General features: G+C 39.9%; 2 protein-coding genes across 3 annotated transcripts; both read left to right on the top strand.

The window, feature by feature from the left end:
- Positions 1-263: 263 nt before the first annotated feature.
- Positions 264-14,622, top strand: rec8b (REC8 meiotic recombination protein b). The gene is made up of 18 exons (XM_044176983.1): positions 264-444; positions 607-675; positions 1,087-1,229; positions 4,567-4,642; positions 5,149-5,266; positions 5,964-6,039; positions 6,887-6,954; positions 7,858-7,939; positions 8,601-8,667; positions 8,962-9,154; positions 9,719-9,853; positions 10,539-10,614; positions 11,112-11,299; positions 11,616-11,655; positions 11,792-11,867; positions 11,964-12,065; positions 13,343-13,449; positions 13,835-14,622. The coding sequence occupies exons 1-18, from the start codon at positions 389-391 to the stop codon at positions 13,924-13,926; spliced, it is 1,764 nt and encodes a 587-aa protein (XP_044032918.1). The 5' UTR covers positions 264-388; the 3' UTR covers positions 13,927-14,622.
- A 184-nt stretch (positions 14,623-14,806) lies between these two features.
- Positions 14,807-18,818, top strand: si:ch211-196f5.2 (uncharacterized protein LOC556372 homolog). 2 transcript variants are annotated; one of them, XM_044176991.1, is made up of 4 exons: positions 14,807-17,411; positions 17,513-17,612; positions 17,761-17,890; positions 18,518-18,818. In XM_044176991.1, exons 1-4 carry the CDS (start codon positions 17,284-17,286, stop codon positions 18,592-18,594), a joined length of 435 nt encoding a protein of 144 aa, XP_044032926.1. In that variant the 5' UTR covers positions 14,807-17,283; the 3' UTR covers positions 18,595-18,818. The 2 variants fall into 2 exon arrangements, with proteins under 2 accessions (XP_044032926.1, XP_044032925.1); XM_044176990.1 differs by having other exon boundaries at positions 14,834-17,411; positions 18,537-18,818.
- The last annotated feature ends 106 nt before the right edge of the window (positions 18,819-18,924 follow it).

Below are 18,924 nucleotides of genomic sequence, written 5' to 3'. Positions count from 1 at the left end.
AGTACTTGAGTAAATGTACTTTCCACCACTGCTAATTATTGAGTATTGAGTATTTAATGCTTCCACTCATTGACATAACTGTAAAAAGAATAGATTAATGCCGTAGTGTACTTGTTTCATTATTCACAGGTCTCCCTAATTATCTCAAGCACTAGTACCTACAATCTCAGTTTTCTAATTTTTCTAATTTGCATGAATGCATCATGAGTGTTTACTTTCAATGTGATGAATCTCGCAACCTGATTGGTCCAGTGTGATTTGACGCGGGAAAACCGTTTTGCGAATTTAGACATTAGTTGCACTTACTAAGTTTTTAATATTCTAAAGAAATTTCTAAATTCCTTACCATTTTTCCCCTGAATATCTGCTATATATATAAACTTTAAAAATGTTTTACTACCCAAACGTCCTCCACCGCCATACTGGATGTTTTTCAACAATTTGGTGAGTTTAAAAAAAGCTAGCTCATTAGCTAGCAAGCCTGAGTGTTGACTTAGCTAAGTTACTCCAGCAAGAAGCCTTTAGCTATAGCTATATGAGCTATATGAGATTAGCCTGTCAGATATGGTTTATTTCTAAATTTTGTAAATGTGTTTTGTTATTCAGGTTAGCAGCCACCAGAGGTATCAGGGTCACTCGCAGAGAGCTTCTCAAAGTCAATGTCAAGCGAACATGGTAAGAATATCCACAGGAAAATTGCTGATGTTAGCTTATCTGTCTGGTTTTGTCTCTAGCAAGACTGATAAAAGACGTGTTTAATTTTTGTATTATATATTTATGATTTTTGTAGTAGTTTTTGTAACCATCAGCTACCCATATATCACTGTGTCAACTGTATATTACTTGGTTATATAAATATTTTTAATTTTATAAGTTTCCTGGGATGCATCTTTAGCAGCTTGTTCTCAAGCGATCTTTAACTAGTCAAGTGTGATGTAACTACCTAAAGTAGTATAAAAAAATACAATAGTGTTATATTCTCTTTGAATTTAAACATTTGAATGTTATTTTTAGGGATCCAGCGCAACTTGTTCAAGATGAAATACAATGTAAATTTGTATAATTCATTTTGTTGAATGCTTACAGCACAGACATTTTGGACTATGTGACAGCTCAGGTTCCCCCACCGCAACCCAACCTACCGAGGCCTCGGTTCTCTCTCTACCTGTCATCCCAGCTGCAGTATGGAGTGGTTGTAGTCTACCACAGGCAGTGTGGCTTCCTGCTCGGTAAGGGGAAAAGACAAAGTGGAACAAGAAAGAGTAGATAGACAGGGTTCAATGTTAAGGTTTTTTTTACTTGGTCGGTCGGGCAAGTGGGTCAGAAATCTACTTGCCCTAAGTCAATTTTTATTTGCCCCTATACAAATTGTTTTCTTTATTAGTGGTTATCAAATAACAACAAAAACTAAAGTTTATTGTCATGTTTAATCTTTATTAATAAAGTAAATGAATCAGAACAAGGACACAGTGTGTCATAGACGCAAAGCAACAAACATTCTTGCATATTGAAAATGGTATAACAATCCCCCCTCCTTCTGGATGAGATGGACTCCTTAACTGTGAGTGAGTGATAAAGTATCTAAATAAACTTTCTAATTTTCTCGTGAGTAGGGATGGGTATCATTAGGATTTTATTGATACTACTATTCTTATCGATGCTTGTATCGGTTCTTTATCAATACTCTTATCAGTTCTTTTTCATTACTAAATAATTGCTTTTTAAAAAACATTACTTTAAAAAAGAATAAATTCAGAACAGGATAAGAATTAAATAATTTAAATATAACTAAATGTTGTTTCTAGAGCAGCAACAGTGTTTACAACAGCAAAGTCACTATATAAACTCAATAATATCTCACTGGAAACAAATCTAAAATGTCAGTAAATAAATCATATTCCTGACATCAAAATACTGAGTGATGTCTGTGTTCTTCATTCTTTCTAAACATCAGTATCAGTCCTTCCTCCTGTTCTCTGTCCTCCTCCCTCTGCTGCTGGTGTGATTCACTGCTGTTACCGCTGGTAGAGGGAGGAGGGGCTGGTTTGTCTCAGCCAGCAGCTAAGTTTACAAGAATTTGCCAAATTTTAAGATTCATGGCAAACTAAGATAAACAGTTACACTACACACAGACAGCTTCATTTTAGCGCGTTCATAACAATTCACTATTAGCCGAGCTAGCTCGCTGTGCTTGTGTAAAACATATGAGAGACTGCAGACAGAGCAGATTAAATATATATGCCCAATCGGTATGTGCAATTCTCAACAAAGATAGCTACTTCCATCATCAGCTCCAGAAAAATACATGTGTTTAATTATTTTTTATTTAGTTGCTAGATTTACTTGTCCGACGTGGCATTTTACTTTCCCCGGGCATTTGGGCAATCCTTATTGTTGAGCCCTGCCAGAAACAGAAAATTACAGTCAATCAGTCGTAACTCTCCTCCAAGTAACATTGTCTACACACAATAAACTAACTTTCTGCTAGGTGAGAGAGAAGAAACAGTGAATAAAATGAGGGGAAGACACAAAAAATAGTCTTACTTCTTTATGCAATATAAAAACCACATACTGTATGTTTAGTTACTGTAGCAGCAGTCTCATTTTATAGCATATACCAGTAATCAGGGAGTAGAGTGAGTGAGCATTAAAAGGGGGGGGGGGGGTATTACAGCTGTATACTTATAAAGGATTAGCAGAAAGTCAGTAAGCAGTGTGATTTTCAGTTTAACAAGAAACATTATTTTATCCTGGGCCTTTCCAAGGTAAGCTCAGGTGAACTGAAAATGCTGTTTGTTCAACTTATGCAAAACATAGCAGACAAGTTGCTTCTGTGAGTTGCAAAGTGTAGTAATCTCAGAAATGCTGTTTTGGTGTAAAACCAAAAAAGTGCTATTGTCACATTTGCACAATGCATGTTTCCCAAATCACCCTGGCAAGTCTGATGTAGAAGCCAATATAGAGCTGATTAATGCAATATCATCAAGCACAGCTCAACAGTCTCTATTCATTTGGTCTTAAATTAGACCTTGACACTGATATTGCATCCTACAGGTTCACAATCATGCTGTTGTCATGGCTGATGAAAACTGAAATACAATGCAGGGTGATAAACAGGAGGAGAAGCCAAGAAAACAACCACTGTCTGTTGTTTACAGTGGCTCTTGGATTCAGCAATGGCATTTAATTTCATCAGTAGAATAGCATAGAACCCCCCTAAGCAGTCACAGTGAGAGTGCATAATATGTTTATGCTGTATTTCATAAGCATGGTGTGGTGGGGTTTATCCTCTCGGTTTCTGTGGCATTCACAGCTTGGATGATGCAAAAAATTATCTGTAAACATTGATAGAAAATCTAAGACAAATGCAGAAAGCAAATGCACCCTGAAGAATTTTCCACCTTTTTCATTATTCCAGACTAGGGTGTGGGTTTCAGTAAACTCAGAGTTTATGCATAAGAAATTACCATAAGACCTATGGTGAAAATGTCATTTAATTAGGATGCCTTGTTGTTCGTTGCCTCCTATTTAATTCGGCGTGTATCTGATCCACCAACTAGCACGTATTTTAGTGAGAAATTTTGCCACTAAAATACCACAGCGGCTGAGAGGCTGGTAGTGAGTTGAGGTAACAAAATCCAAAATGTGAAGTACGGTAAGTTAAAATACAGTTTACAGTTTATCTTTATGGATTATATTGATGCCAAATTGACAAGAAGGCATTTTTATCTTGTGTTTCTAGAGTTATGTGTTTTTGCAGACATGTAAGGAATTGTTAATATGTCATATTTTTTAAAGGGAGTTTGGGTTAATATTTTCCCCGGAGCGTGCGGGGAGCATCAGTTTTATTCAAACTGCTAATACTGTATGTAGCCTATATTTTTTAATGTTTTGTCACCACTACAGAAACACTAGGTAACTGCTAAAGTATGATACGGTTGTCTGACGTTGAATGCGGTCAGTAATTAGTTTGATTAATGGTTTACAGTCTAATAATGTGTGTTTGTATTTATTACTGACGGTGGCTGATCAGGCTAATTATCAGCTAATTGTACTCAGTTTCTAACAGCAGTATGCAGTAAATGGTTGCCCATTGTGTGCATGTTTTTAAACTACTTTCCTAATTAAACATGCTGTGCTTGATGGTGTTATGACACCTGATGAAACTTGAAAGCTCAGCATTCTCCTTGCCCTTTAGCTTCCCTTTTTAACATTTATTCACCCATAAAAAGCTAATATTTCTCTCTCTATATATATGTATAATATGACCTCCTCTTTCTGTCTGCTGCTGTGTGTCTGTGTGTCAAATTATATTGGGGACCCACTCTGTCTCTAGGTTTCAATGTAGTGAGTCCCTGGGACCCACAGGTGGTCATTTGAGTGGGTCCCAGGGACTCACTACATTGAAACCTATCAACATCACTGCTTTTAAAAAAAAAAAATTTTTCATGTCAGATACTTTAGACCTCGACTTAAATGTGACATCTCTGCTTCTGTTTCTGCAGGAAATGACTACACTGCTAAGAGATGTGTGTGAACATTTTTAACACCTTTTCTGTTTTCCAGAGGAGGTTCAACAGACCATTGACCGCCTGCTGCGCTCTAAAAGATGCATACGTATTGACATGGCTGAGTCTGACAGGTCTGCACACACAACAATTTGATCATGCACAGTGGAAGGGAATTTTGTATCCTGGGGCACCTACGATTTTTAAGCTGAACTGTGCAGAGGTTGGACGTGTTTGGAGAAGTCTGAGCTCAAAAGCACTAGTGGAATATTTATGATGGAGATTATTTTGGAGAATAAAGACTGTGAAAAGGAGAAGGTAGTGTTTTATTGAGTGAGTGATGGACAAATTGAGCTACTTTCATGTGAAATACTTCATAAATGTTTAATAAGCCGTGTTATGGAACAGCGGTAATGTATGAGCTCTTGTTTCTGCTTTCCACATTCTGCACTCTAAAGATGCTGTATGTTAATCTTATTCCAGTAATATTTTATTATTTTATAATTCCATGATGAAACCAACAGTGCAGATAAAAGTATGCCTAGTGTTGCATTAGCCACTACAGCACTAATTGTGTGTGATGTTTTAATATTGTGAGTAGTAACAGTAGCAACAATATTTTTCTCTCTTTATCTGGCAGGCTGGCCTTGGATGTGCCTAACAGCCTGTACAGGATGGAGGAGGCTGAAGGAGCTCAGGACCCCTTCTTTGGTCTCATGGAATCACACCAACTGCCCAGCCCCTATAAAATACACCAGGTACATTTATGATATATACACCGTTACAGCCATATACTGTATGTGTTGGTGTGGCTCTGAAATATGCCAGGGAATCTACACAAGGGTGTAACCTAATGTCTGTGTCTGTAGTGTAGCACAACAAAACTCAGCAAATATTAAATTTACCTATACACAGTCACCATCCCCAGGTAACCTGCACTTTATATCAAATATTCACTCTGTAAACATGAGCAGGCTGGATGGATGTTGTGAGCAATTTTTGTCAGGAGCAGCAGTAGCCACTCTAGTGTCATAATAATAGTTGTATTTACCATGACTCATAATAGTAGCAGTTTGAGGTAATCCAATGAACTATACATATACCTAACATAACACATTTAACATTTAAAGGATCCGTGGACTGGACTGGACATTGGCTTTCAGCTGCTTAAACTGCTGTATATTTAGTTTGTTGTATTTCAATATTTTACACATCGCTATCATTTAGGCCATATCACATGTCACCCATATGAGGCAAAAGAAGAAAAAAGAAAACAAATTACTTCTGAATCAGTTTGGTCTTTAACAACCCTAACCCCATGTTTAAACACATTTTGGACATGAAAAGGTAGTTTTTGTCAGGCTCAGTTCACATTCTGGAATCATCCAAGAAATTAAAATAAATCTGTTTCGGTATTCTGTCTTGTTATATAATATATGTAATGTGTATTTCTAGCCAATGTTGGTGATTGAAGAGGCAGGTTCACAGCACTCCCTGGTGCCCAGTCCCCACACCACACTTGACAAAGAGGGTGAGACTGATTTTTTACCATTTGAAAGACTAGCTGTGTCCCATTTCAGGGGTGGCTGCCTTTTAAGTCCACATTTCAAGACCTAACATGTCATAATGGGTTAATAAGGTTGCCCCATTTCAAAGGCTCCAAGAAACTAATAGGTTTCTACTAGAAAATAGAAAAACAGTGTTTATGTTTATGATCCCAAAATCCATTTCCCACTGCTCACTTGTCTCTGTGAGACTAGGAGCAGAGACTCGGAAAACACTACAGTAAATCCTATTCACTCTCTCATTTAGGGAGGATGTGCAGTTTCAGTCTACTAGCCTACAGTCCTCTAAAAGCTACATCTTTATAGACCACGTCCTTTGAAAGAGGCCTCACCTGAAATGGGACACAAGGATATTTCTGGATGTTTCCAAATTGCTTTGTGACACTTGTGATTATGCTCTTTAAATATAGAATATTCTGATTATGATTTGTAATAGTGGCTGTGGTAACATTTTGCATATTTCCATTCAAGATAATCTATCTTCAGAGGTTTTATAAATGGGTCAGTTCATTAGTTTAGATTGTGGATTTTCTTCTAAATTTAAACTTTTGGCACAGGAAGGTTGCTATTTCCACTCCTGTTAGGAAAATTGTGAATAAATGCTCTGTCATCAGCAAATCAATCTTATTTTATCTGCACATATTGAATTAAAAAATGCATCAGTCCCAGGCTAAGCCCAGGCCCAGATTTCATTGTCCTGGCTGTTTTTTCTCCCTTAAGTGCCACAAACACGGGTGAATCTCAGCTTGTCTCACATCCTTCTTGTGCTACAAACGTGCTTGGCTCCTAATTCCTCCTGCTGTGTTAAACCAGGTTTCAGGTCACCTCCAGCTGACATCACCCTGACAGAGAAGGAGCAGTTGCTCATCACCGCTGCTGAGGTAAACTATCTGTCAGAGTCCAGGGACAGGAAACATCCTAGGCATCATGTTTAGGTACAGCAGGCATCCTGGTGAATCATTGAGCTAGGATGTGGATCGTGTGCCCACAACAGCTTTAGTTAAGGTCTTTGTCACAAGTTAGCTGCTCGCTTGTTGGTCGTTGCTGTCACTCAAGTAGCATTAAAGCCAGTACAGATTCTATATTGTCCAGTCCGTTTGTAAAAATTACGTATATTTTTTTAAGTGAGTTTTGTGGGAAGTATGTGGTTTTCACTGCTCAAAAAATAACAGATATTTATGGGAAACAGGGTTTTTACAAATGTTTAAAAATTCCATACATTTTCTAAATGGTGTGTATAATGCAGTGAAGTTAATGGTGTAGGAAAATGTGGACATAAAATATGGGGTGCCTAACTGACTGCCCTGATTTCACCTATCAATGTCCACAGTGTATAAGAGAAGGCAGAGCTATATTGCCTCAGTCATAAAATGCAACTGTGTTTCACTAAAGTAAGTCTGAGTCCAACTGTACCTCCACACACTATTAGTCTCCTCATTCTGTTGCTTAGGTACTGATAATGCTCCTCCTAAAGCATCATCAGCTGATGAAGTCCATTTTGACTTTATAAGATCTGACTTAATTACATCAGCCTGCACTCACAGTTTGTTTACGGAGATACGTGGCTCACATTCCTGTTGTCCTCGGCCCCCGCTCGTCTGCCCCTTGGGTTTGGTTTTGTTTTGCAGGCAAAAATGTCATTTTTTCATTTATCCTTCAGTTCTTGTTGTTGTTGTATTTTACTGCTGTTTTTTATAGCGCTTACATTATTCATCACTGTGGACGCTTAACTGTGTCCTCCTCTTACTTTTGTCCCTCTCTCTAATTGTCGCCCTTTATATCAGTATTTTGAGGGAGATGACCTTCCTGAAGCCACAGCCAGAGAGATTGACTTGTTGATGGATCAACCAGACCAGTTCCGTAGAGGTATGTGCTTCTGTCTTTAACATTTATCTTTGTGTATAATAAGCATTGCATGTGTATCTTTGTGTTTTAGTTGTTTAGTCTAATGTCATACTGTGGGTTTGGTCTAAATTTAAGGACCTGGGAAGTGTCTAGTTTCTCAGTCCCACAGTGTGTTCCTCTCTTGTAATGTGTCTGCACCAGTCAACCAGGTCAGATTTTTTGTGCCACCGCTATAATTGAAAGGGAAAAAAAGCAATTCTGACTCTGTAAGTGCTTTTGCCGCCAGAAAGAAAAGGTTTATTTTCAGGAGACTGTTTCATTTCAGGGGATAATAGAGAGGCAACAGTTTGGAAAAACCTGCCTTGCTTTAACAAAAACTAAGAAGGAATACATGACTGCCTACTGTTGACATCACAAGGAAAAAATGGCAGTAGCATGTGTTTAGTTGGGTAGAGTTTGTTTTCACTTCCTGCAGTAAAACAGCAGTGAGAAAGTAGAAAACAAATTTGTTAAGAGGTTTGGTACAACAAGGAAAACCGGTTTCCTTGTCATTTGATCGCTAACAAGCTTTTTATAAATGAGATCATTTTGGGAAAAATGTATTCTCTTGAACACCTGTTTATTTGTGTCCATGTGTTGTGTCACATTGTTTCTCTGCATTATGTACATGTGTGTTAAACAGAGGTGGAGGAGCAGCAGGCAGAGCAGAGGACCAGGGAACTTGAAGGAGCCATGTCCTCTATTGACCAGTGAGTCTTGTAGAGAAACTTTAAACTGAGGGGGCCTTCAGGGCAATGTAAACTTCAGAGTGATACTACCAGTCTGTTTTTGTGTGTTACCAAACAAGTAAATATTGACAAAAGAATTGTCACATCCTGTAGTTTTAAGAAAGACTTTAAACATACTGCAGTGACTGAATATTTTGTCATCAGTCAGTCAGTATATTTAGCTCAGACCTGTGATGACAAATGTGTAACATGACAGATAAATTAGGTGTGGGTTAAAACATTTTGTGTACAGTAAGCATGTGTTATTGTTTGCAGGCTGAAGGAGACAGTGCTGGGAGCAGAGCGGGACAGTGTGTGGCTGTTAGACGAAGAGTTGGGTCAGCCTGTGGAGGTTCCTCTGGCAGGTGTTGCCCTGGAGATGACCCCGCCGCAGGTTGCCATGCCAACGCCACCCTCTGGGGCATCTGGGAAAGAGGGAGACAGAGCAACCGAAAGTCCCTATGAAGAGGTGAGACATATGTGATGCTGTCTATTCACTAGTTTGTTCAGTAGTAGTTTTGTATTGTGCAGAATTTAAACTGAATTAGTCTTATGTCTGAGTGTGAACAAATACTTATTTCCACTAATTGCTGTACTTGCAACAAGTAATTAAGAGCATACATGCCACTAAACGTGTTTTGGAGACACCCTGTCATTACCAGAGGCATGCATTTTCTCTAACTTTAGTTCATTAATTGTCTAGTAAACCTATGTTTAGTGTATCTTTGCACCCATTATGAACCTAAAACAAATTCTCGGTATCTTTTCATTTAACTGCTGTCCGAAATAACATGTAGGAAACATGGAGATGACAGTGACAAAGCGATTGCTGTTGTGACAGTTGTCATCAACTTTAATTTACATTCCACAAAGTGAGCAGCTTGTTTCAATTTGGAAACAAGAAATGGAAAACACATGTGGGTGTGTCAACACATAGATTCATAATTTCCAGTTTGTGTGCTGGTGTGTGACGTCCTTTTATAGATCCAGTACTGTATACATTAAAGCTGTGTGTTTCTCACTATGCCATCAGGTGGTTGTTCCTCCTCTTAGGAAGCCCGGTGGAGGTCGCAGGCGTCAGCTGGTCTTTGCAGACCCTCAGGTCCAGATATCTGACAGAGCAATGCAGGAACAGATCAGAAACCCACTGGCTGAGACACTGGACCTGGTACAGAAACACACTTTCTCTCAGCCATACAATTTATATGTTTTTTACTTATAGAATTTATATTTATGTAAGTGAATCCACTGACATAAAATGCAATATTTACATTGTTAAAATATTCTAGTCATTTAAAGTGAAGTTTGGTGTCCTTATATGTTAATCTGCACCACATGGTTCTGCTACTTTTTACTGACTGAACAGAGTTTCTGGAGTTATTTAGGCTTATTCGGTGATCTCACTCACATACCAGCACATTAAAAACAGCCCTCTCTCTCCCTCTCAACTACACGTCATGACTTGAGCACACACACACACACACACCATACCAAAAGCTGTATATACTGTATGCACACATGTACATACGCATTCTTTCAGCTGTAATGCTGACCAATTCAATTTTCAGTCTTTACCATTCTGTAATCAAAGTCTTGCCATCAAAGTGTCTATTCACCAGGGTGTCGGTTAATTAAACTCCAGCTCTCCAGTTCTCTTCCTGCTCTCTAAGCCCACTGGGATAGTGCTCATTGATTTTATTTCCTTCCTTCTTTCTTTCCTTCTTCCCTCCCTTCCTTTTTTCTTTAATTTCCTTTGAGACACTATCATCACACTCTCTCTCCACAGTGTACTAAAAAGCAAAAATCCTATTTGAAACTGTACGATCAAGCTAATATTTTGTTCTTCCTCTCAGTCCAAGGTGTTGCTGGACTTGACCTCCTTGACTACGTGTGCCACACCTGCTCAGCTCTTCAACGCCCCCTGTGGATGTCAGTGCTACACTTCACCCCTGGCTGTAGAAAAGCCCATACTATTGACTGATTATTAACAATTATTTCTCAGCTTTTCTCTTAAATAATGAAATTCCAGACAGATGTAAGGATTATAAAATATTATCAAGAAGAACACAAGAGGGCAAACAAAAAGAAACAAAAAACTCATCAACAAATGCATTATAAAAAATACAGTAACTAACAAGATAAATACATAACATAATAATGTTCAGTGTGGTGGCCTTCTGAAACACTGACAATAATACCAAACCCCAAAACAACATCAGTAGCACAAGTATACGCCATCACAAACTCTGAGCATGTTTTCTAATCAGCAACAACCTTGTAGGGCCTCTGAAACAGTTTATTAGTATTGATCACAGCACTTTACAGCAGCCTGTGAGTTGCACTAACGTTCCACAAACTCTTAACATCAGCTCTGGTGAAGAAAATACAAAATATTGACCAAAACCTGCCCTTTCACCCCTCCACAGCCCTCCCCCATGCTGACCTCCAGTCACTATGGAAACAGTGTGCCTCATTCACCGTCCTGCCTGGACATAGGGAAAGACAGAGAGGGGAGGAGGAGGAGGAAGAAGAAGAGGAGGCAAGAGGGGAGTCAGAGCAGGACAGAGAAATACTGAGGACAGAGAGGAAGAGGAAGCACTTAAGCATGAGGGAGGTGGGTCTGTCTTTTATGTCTTGTTTTTATTTTTATTTTTTTACATCTCTTCTCCTGGTACCATATAATGATCTAAAGTGAAATAGGAGCATCTGTGGGGGGAAAAATATAAAATATTATATTTAAATATTCTCACCAAACTCCAGTTTCATGCTAAAATCTGAGAGGGTATTAGTGAAACTGTGGCTATAATAATAAAGGTTATCCATTTCCCAGCTAGCCTGCAGTCGTAGCCTGCCAACTGAGTGTTCAGTTCAGTGGTGAGACAAATTAGATTATAAACCTTTTTTATTTCATGAAACTGTCTCTCTCTCAGATATCCAGTGAGTCAGGGCTGCAACCCGCAGAGGGCTCATGTAAGAATTCTTCCTCTCTTTCTCAGACACATTATATACATTTTTCAGATCATATTTCGGCAGCACAATAAACACACCATTCATTTAAAACTGACAGCTATTCATTGTGTTTCTTTATGTTTGTGTGTGTAAACAGCTGTATTAGATGTGATCCTGGACATGTCCAAAGAGGACAAATCCGTAAGCGATGTGATCACTCCCGTCAGCAGATGGTGAGTCTGGAGAGATGGATAGACAGGCAGACAGCAAGATGGATAAAGAAATAGATCACTGTGTGTGTGTGTGTGTGTGTGTGTGTGTGTGTGTAGGTCTCCGCAAGAGGAGGCCCAGCTACCGATGGAGCCTATAGCGGAGGAGAACATCGAGATGCCCGAGGCTCAGACTGACACAGAGAGCAGGGACATGCTGAGGTACATCGTAGAGTATACACAATACACACACACAGAACACAAACAAGCTTACAAACACACACCTAAGTTGTGATGTTTCTCCACGTTATTACAAGACTCATAAAACAGCATTTTGCAGAAGCACACCTTCGTGTAAAACATCAAGTGAACATGCCTGACGTGAGAACACTGGTGGTTATTTACGCTCTGGATATACACGTGTAAGATTCACTGGATGGTAAAAGATAATAAAATAATAGAAGAAAATGCTGGAAACCTTTCTTTGAGATTTTAGTCTAGCCTGATTCCTGAGTTAAATGTTTTGGCTCTGTATTCATGCTGCAGACCTCCAGTTGCACTAGTACTTGTCCCAGCATTGTTGCCAGAATCATCCTGAGGCGATGAGTGTTTTGTGACATGGCACGTTACCCTGCACTGTCTATTTGAATAAAGGTAGACTGTGATGGGTAAACCATCTCAGCAATGAAGCTCAACCAGACTTTTGGCGATGATATTCAATTTTGTATTCTGATGTGTGCCAAGAAAATACTTCACACCTCTACACCACTTTAGACACATGGCAGACTTCATCAGTTAATTGATCAGTGTAGAAAATAAAGATTAATTTGACCAGGTAACATTTTTCCATTCTTACATCACCCATTTTTAGTGGTCATGTGCTCACTATGACCATATTTTCTTCATCTGCTGCTGCATCTCCTGCAGATCTTGACAAGTTGTGGTTTCAGTGATGCCCTCCCGCATAACACTGTTGTACTGAGCTCTCATTTGCATTTGTATTTTTGGTCTTTTTGTTTGCTTGATCAGGACATGTTCAGTGTCAGTTATATCTAATATATACTGTATATCAGTTAGGTGACCATGCACATTCAAATGTTGTTTATGTTTGGAAAAAAACACTTGTTGCCTCCGGTGTCACAGATTGACCCACATCCTATGTCGTCAGATGTCGACATCTGCTTTGAAATTCAAAATAGAAAGCAACTAGTAGGCCTGAGGGATAAACCTGAGACACATTTCCCTATTGAACTCGTCTACCACGTTTGTACCACTGGCAGTAATAGTGGTTCTATAAATACTGGTTTCACTGGAACATTTTAGTGTCATGCGGTCTTAAAGCTTTCTGCTCCATCATCAATACAATTCTGAAAAAATCTGAATCATTGTTCAATTTCAGAATTTGTTGCCATGAAAACAGACATATGTTCCATTTTGTCCATATCAGTCCTCTAGGTTGAATCCCATAATGCACTGCTCACTCTGCTTGTCTTTTCCAGGTGGATCTCCTCCAACCTGCAGAGGTTTGGAGAAGTCACCTTTGACTCTCTGGTGCCCCCAGAGGTCGACCGCACCACTGCAGCTCACACACTGCACAAACTGCTGGGTGAGGAAATCCACATAATGTTCCTGTTCTTCATTGACTAGCACTGATGACCTGAAAATAGATTTAATTCGTATAGTGTTATAGAGATTAGGAATAAGGCAGATATACATGTTAAAATAACTGAGACAACCAAACATTTTCAAAATAAATCAATACATTAACGACTGGAAAAACAATGGAGCTTTAATTTGCACATTTGAGAAACTTTTGTCAGTTAAAGATGCACTTTGATGCTAGCTCTAAAATAGCTATTTTCCTTCCATCCAATGAAAACACACATAATACAGTCTTCAGTTTGAGTTTGTCAGGTTTCTTCACTGACCTCCACTGTAACATTGAGTGAAACATTGTGATGGTATTAATCTGTGAAGTTTCTCTTCTTCAGAGCTGCTGTCTGCTGGCCAGGTGACTGTACAACAGGCTGAACCCTACAGTAACATCACTGTACACCCCGCAGCACTCAGGATGACTGCCTGAACATATACACGTACAGTAACTCACACTATAGTCCTGCACAGGTACAGTTAATGCTACTTTTTTATTGATGAATATAATGAATGACTTTGATCCTGTGACTCTTTTAGTAACACATGAGATCATCAAAACTCACACTCTCATGATATCTTTCATTGTGTAAAAAAGATGACACGGGTTAAATGTTTTTATATGATTGTTAAATTACTCAGAAGGGTGAACTTTGCTTTTACCCAGTGTTTTAAAGAATGTTTACAAAATTTTTAACCATTTTAATCTGGTTATATTTTGTTCATGTGGTTGTATTTTTAAATATTTATTGCCATTGAGTTTCTCAGTGTTACATAATTTAATTTCACATACTGTTATTGAAGTTTTAAACATCTGGACCTAGTAAGTGTTGTTATTCAGTTTGTATCTTCTGTATGGCTTTTTATCCTTTGTAATGATTTTAAATTAAGCTTTTTATACAGTCTGTATCTGCTGTGTGAATTTTTATCCCTTTAAATTATTCTAACTTGAAATTTTAATAAAATGTGTTTTGCTCAGTAGAATAGCATATGATCTCAAATTCTTCTTCCAAACTCCAAACATATTCAGGCTGGATAAACTTTGTATTTCTGTAGTTATTTGTGAGGTTTGTGATTTTCTATTGTTTTCTCTAATATTAACTGTTCCAAGAATCACTGTCAACATATTTTAATACTAGTTAACACTAGCTCTTACCTCACACTGAGCACAGCCAAAATCCTGAGTGAGCATGTGTTTTTGACCAATAATGATAAATCCCAGAATAATAACACTGAACGTGAAGCTTGAAATTCTGGACTAAAAAGCATCAGAGAGAAAATCCAGCAGCCTACAAATCCAACAGTTTATTTCAAATACTCTGATTTGAGCTGATGGTGCAGAGAAATGTATAGAAAGCACTGAATGTGACTTGGAAGCACATCAGCTGCCTCCAACAGGACCATATTGTGCCTCGCTGGTAGAAAACTCAAGTCTGACCTCATGCCTCAATAACTCCACACAATTAAAGTGTTTGCTCGTTAAATACACTGGGGACTGCTGTGTGTGTGTGGGTGTGTGTGTGTACATAAGAGTAAGACCATGTCCATGTGCCACCTTGTTGTGACTGAGAGGCCTGAGCTGAGGTCAGTGCTGCAGTCACAGAACAGAAATCCTAATTCACATCAACATGGTAGAATGGTAATTTTGTTGATACTGCTTGTGATACATTCAGGTTGTGGTGCTATACCACCAAATGTCCTTTCCACTGCCACGTAATGTTTTGATACAAAAATACGGCACCTAAAACCGGTTGACTACTTTTTTCTCTTGTTTCCCACCTATTACCTCCTTCATACAGGTACAAACCCTCACAGGTTAGGGCTAAATGCCTTGCTCAAAAGCAGCTTGATGGTTAGTCAACTATGGCACAAACAGGTTGCAGTGGGCGTCTTGTATGATCCACCACCTCCACTACTGCTGCATCACTGGCACTGCAGGACAAACTGTAAGTGTGACTTCACTGTGTTTACAGCCAGGCACACTGCAGGCTCATTAGTGAGGCTAGAAAATCTACTTATTGGCATTGAACATTATGCAGGTGGTAAAATGCCTTTGATAAAAAAAAAGTATGTTTTATGAAAAGGTCCAGCCTGTCAATGTATCAGGATATTTAAAGCAGCACAACCTGCAATAACAGATGTTTTCTTTTTGGCCTCTTGGGGGCAGCAGAAACAAGCTGTGACCACAACATTGACATATTATCGCCTCGTACAGTCGTCATGGTGAACTTGTTACAGCCTGCAGACATGAAGCAACATTAGCATTCCACCTGGTGATTCTAAGTCTTTGTAGATCTGGTTTCTGCTGGAAATATCTGGCTCTTTAGCTGCTAAATGCTCAACTATGTTCCCCAGTTATAGTCACTAACTGCGTCTCTCTGCCGTTTGGTGCAGGGCTGATAGCGTACAGCGGGTTTTCAAGAGTTTTTTCGCTGAAAACCGTAAAGTACATCAAAACAATGAGCTGGAAAGATGCTGTAAAACTGAGGGAAACTCATTGTCGGGCAACAATTCTCTGTGGGTTTATCACTAAGAGTGACCCTTTTCACATGCAAGTGGTCACCTGATCCGTTGCTATAAAAAAAAATAGTGTAGCTGCTTTAATGAGCAGAAAATCCAACATGTTCTACCATAACCTGCTGCTTAGACAGTTAACCTCCCTTTGGCTCTATACATTCCCAAGCCTTTACATCATCTGTATCCCTCCACAGTGCTGACGTAAGGCTGGTGTCTGTGTGAGAGGATTTATTGTGGCTGCCCATGGAATGTGACATGCTGAGTCCAGAGTGCTGGTTTGGTGGGAAAAGATCCCTGCTGTACAGGACAACACACACACACACACACACACACACACACACACACACAGCATGGGACGACACGTGTCCCGTTTGCGTCCACTACAGCGAGGTAGAGCAAGAACGCATTTTTCTAAATCTGAAAATGTGACGCTGTGATGTGAACGGCCCATATATCAAGCTCCTGTTCACCTAAACTGCCAGAGAAATGAGAGAGAGGGAACAGAGGGAAGACAAACAATGAGTGGAGGTGTAGATATGGAGGAGTGGATCATCTCAGTACACAGTATACAGTCATAAATCTGTTATCCAAACTGAGCCTGAAGGGACCTCTTGGCACTTTGTTATGTAACCAAATTTATACATTTCAAATATAAGTATCAATTATGCCATAAAGCATTCAATCTCAATGTTTCTTCACAGACTGCAAGAACTTGAGGCCACATACTTCCTTCATTTACAATCGAAACAATAATCCACACAGACACCTGGCAGTACAAACACCACCATCCGTCCATCATCACCCCCCTCTCCTGACAGGTTAATAAACCTAACATCTGAGTGACACATAACACACATTCACAGCGGCTGCTTATATCAGCCAGGAGGGCAGAGCACAAGTCCGTATGCATTAGACACACACTCACACTTTCCAGAGGGCTTTATCATCAGACGAGGCAGAGCTCTGACTCATCGGCCCCGAGAGGAGCAGAGCAGACCAGCCAGTATCTGCCAACAACACCAGCCGTTGAGTAAAGATCCGCTGGAGACTAAAGGTGCAGATACCGAGCCTCGGTCACAGAGATAAGGCAAAGATCATACAAGCAAGGGGCGAGGGACACGTCACATTCTTTCTTGAGATCCTGATCAGAAAAGTCAAGCTGGCGGCAGACGAGACAAAAAGCTTGTTGGAGGAGGGAGAGGCCGCAGTGGAGCAGGCCAACGGAGGACCGGACAGCCCAGCAGGCAGGGGGTGCCCCGGGCCACATGGCAAGATGGTGCGCGTTGAACTGGAATGGGAGATCCCCATGTCGGTGACACTGCCCATCCAGACGCAGCCCGACCCGGCGCACCAACCGTTCCCCTTCCTGGACACGACACTGGCTGACCTGGGCATCCAAGAGTGAGTCTGCTCTCAGCGTGAGAGGGTCTTCAAAAGCACTTTTGTGTCGATTTTTTAAACACGTTTGTGTGCTTGCGTGTTTTGTGTGTGTGTGTGTCCAGGTCAGAGGTGAAGGAGAGGGTGGTGTGGGTTGACACCAAGAAAACTCAGGTTAAGAACAAAGCAGGGAAGCTGAAGGAGAAAGAGATCACCATCCTAGAGGTATGACTTTAAGATGGCAGGGAAATAAACTTCTAAATCCATTTTGAGCTGCTTTTTTTTTTTTTTTTGTCCTGATCTACATGGAAGCAAACAAAATGATGTCTGGGGCAGGGGAGTAAAATGGCAACAATTGTGTTTCCCCTTGTAGGTGAGAGTGAAAGCCCAGAAGCCTGGAGACAAACAGCTCCAGGAGGTGCTGTACAGCACTGAGGCCCACACTGACCGCTCCTTCTGTCGCACAGGAATGAACATCCTGCCCTGGAAACACAGATCTACAGGTCTGGAAGCAGTTTAAATCAAGCAATCCTATATTGAAATCCTGCAGTTTTATACATGTTAAGTTTTTAATGTAACATATGTTGCTGCTAGCCCTCTGTGCACAACCATGCCCCAAGTCACTCAGCCCTGCCCGCAGTTGGCAGCGACCTCTCAGATAACGGGTGAGCTCAGACTGATGTAGATCACAGTGGTGTGCCAGAGCCTGAGGCACTGAAATGAGATCATCGTAAACATTACATCAGTGTCCAGATAAAACCTTGGACCACAACATCATCAGGAATTTGTGAAAATCTGTTTCATTTCTCCCAATCATGGCCATTTCTTTATTTTTTTCTCTATTACTAATAGTGACAGGCTCCTGTACAGAAAAGGCTGATTGTTGTGTGACAGAGCATTCTAAAGATTATGCCTGATGTCAGTAACAGTATAAAAACAGGGTAACTGCAGAAATAGAGACAATAATAATAATAATCATAGACCTGACCTATCTTCTCAGTTGTGTGTTCACCTTCATAGGGCTGTTTCCACAGCTGCTATTCATGTGTGGTATTTGTCCCTCTCATTAGCACGTACTGATTTATCTCTGTGGTTTCAGTGGCACATCCATTTTTTTTTTTTAAAAAAAGGCCTCTGTGTCTGTGACAGGGGAGAACGGACTGACACCGGTGCAGATGACTCTGGAGTTGGAAAAACAGCAGCCTGACTTTACTGAGGCCCAGGCACAACGGGAGATCTGAGGAGCAGCAAACAGTCACCATCACTAGTCCACGGCAAAGCACATTTTAACACTATTGTACTCGCGTTTATTTAGAGGATTCAATCGTCTGTTTCTCATTCCACAGTGAGGCGAGGTTGAATGGCTTGACATTAACTGCATGGCGAAACTTCCCAGCATTGTAGATCATGTTACAGTTTTGTAGCATTCGTTAAAAAAAAAAAATCTCTTGCACTTATCAAATATGTGTTGTAGGAAAAAAGTGTTTTTAACAGACCAGAAATAGCACCGTTAGAGACGGAGTGGTTCAGGTTAAAG

This window comes from Siniperca chuatsi, linkage group LG19 (assembly GCF_020085105.1).
Source record: "Siniperca chuatsi isolate FFG_IHB_CAS linkage group LG19, ASM2008510v1, whole genome shotgun sequence".
Classification (NCBI taxonomy): domain Eukaryota; kingdom Metazoa; phylum Chordata; class Actinopteri; order Centrarchiformes; family Sinipercidae; genus Siniperca; species Siniperca chuatsi.
This window is presented reverse-complemented; position numbering and strand designations above follow the sequence as displayed.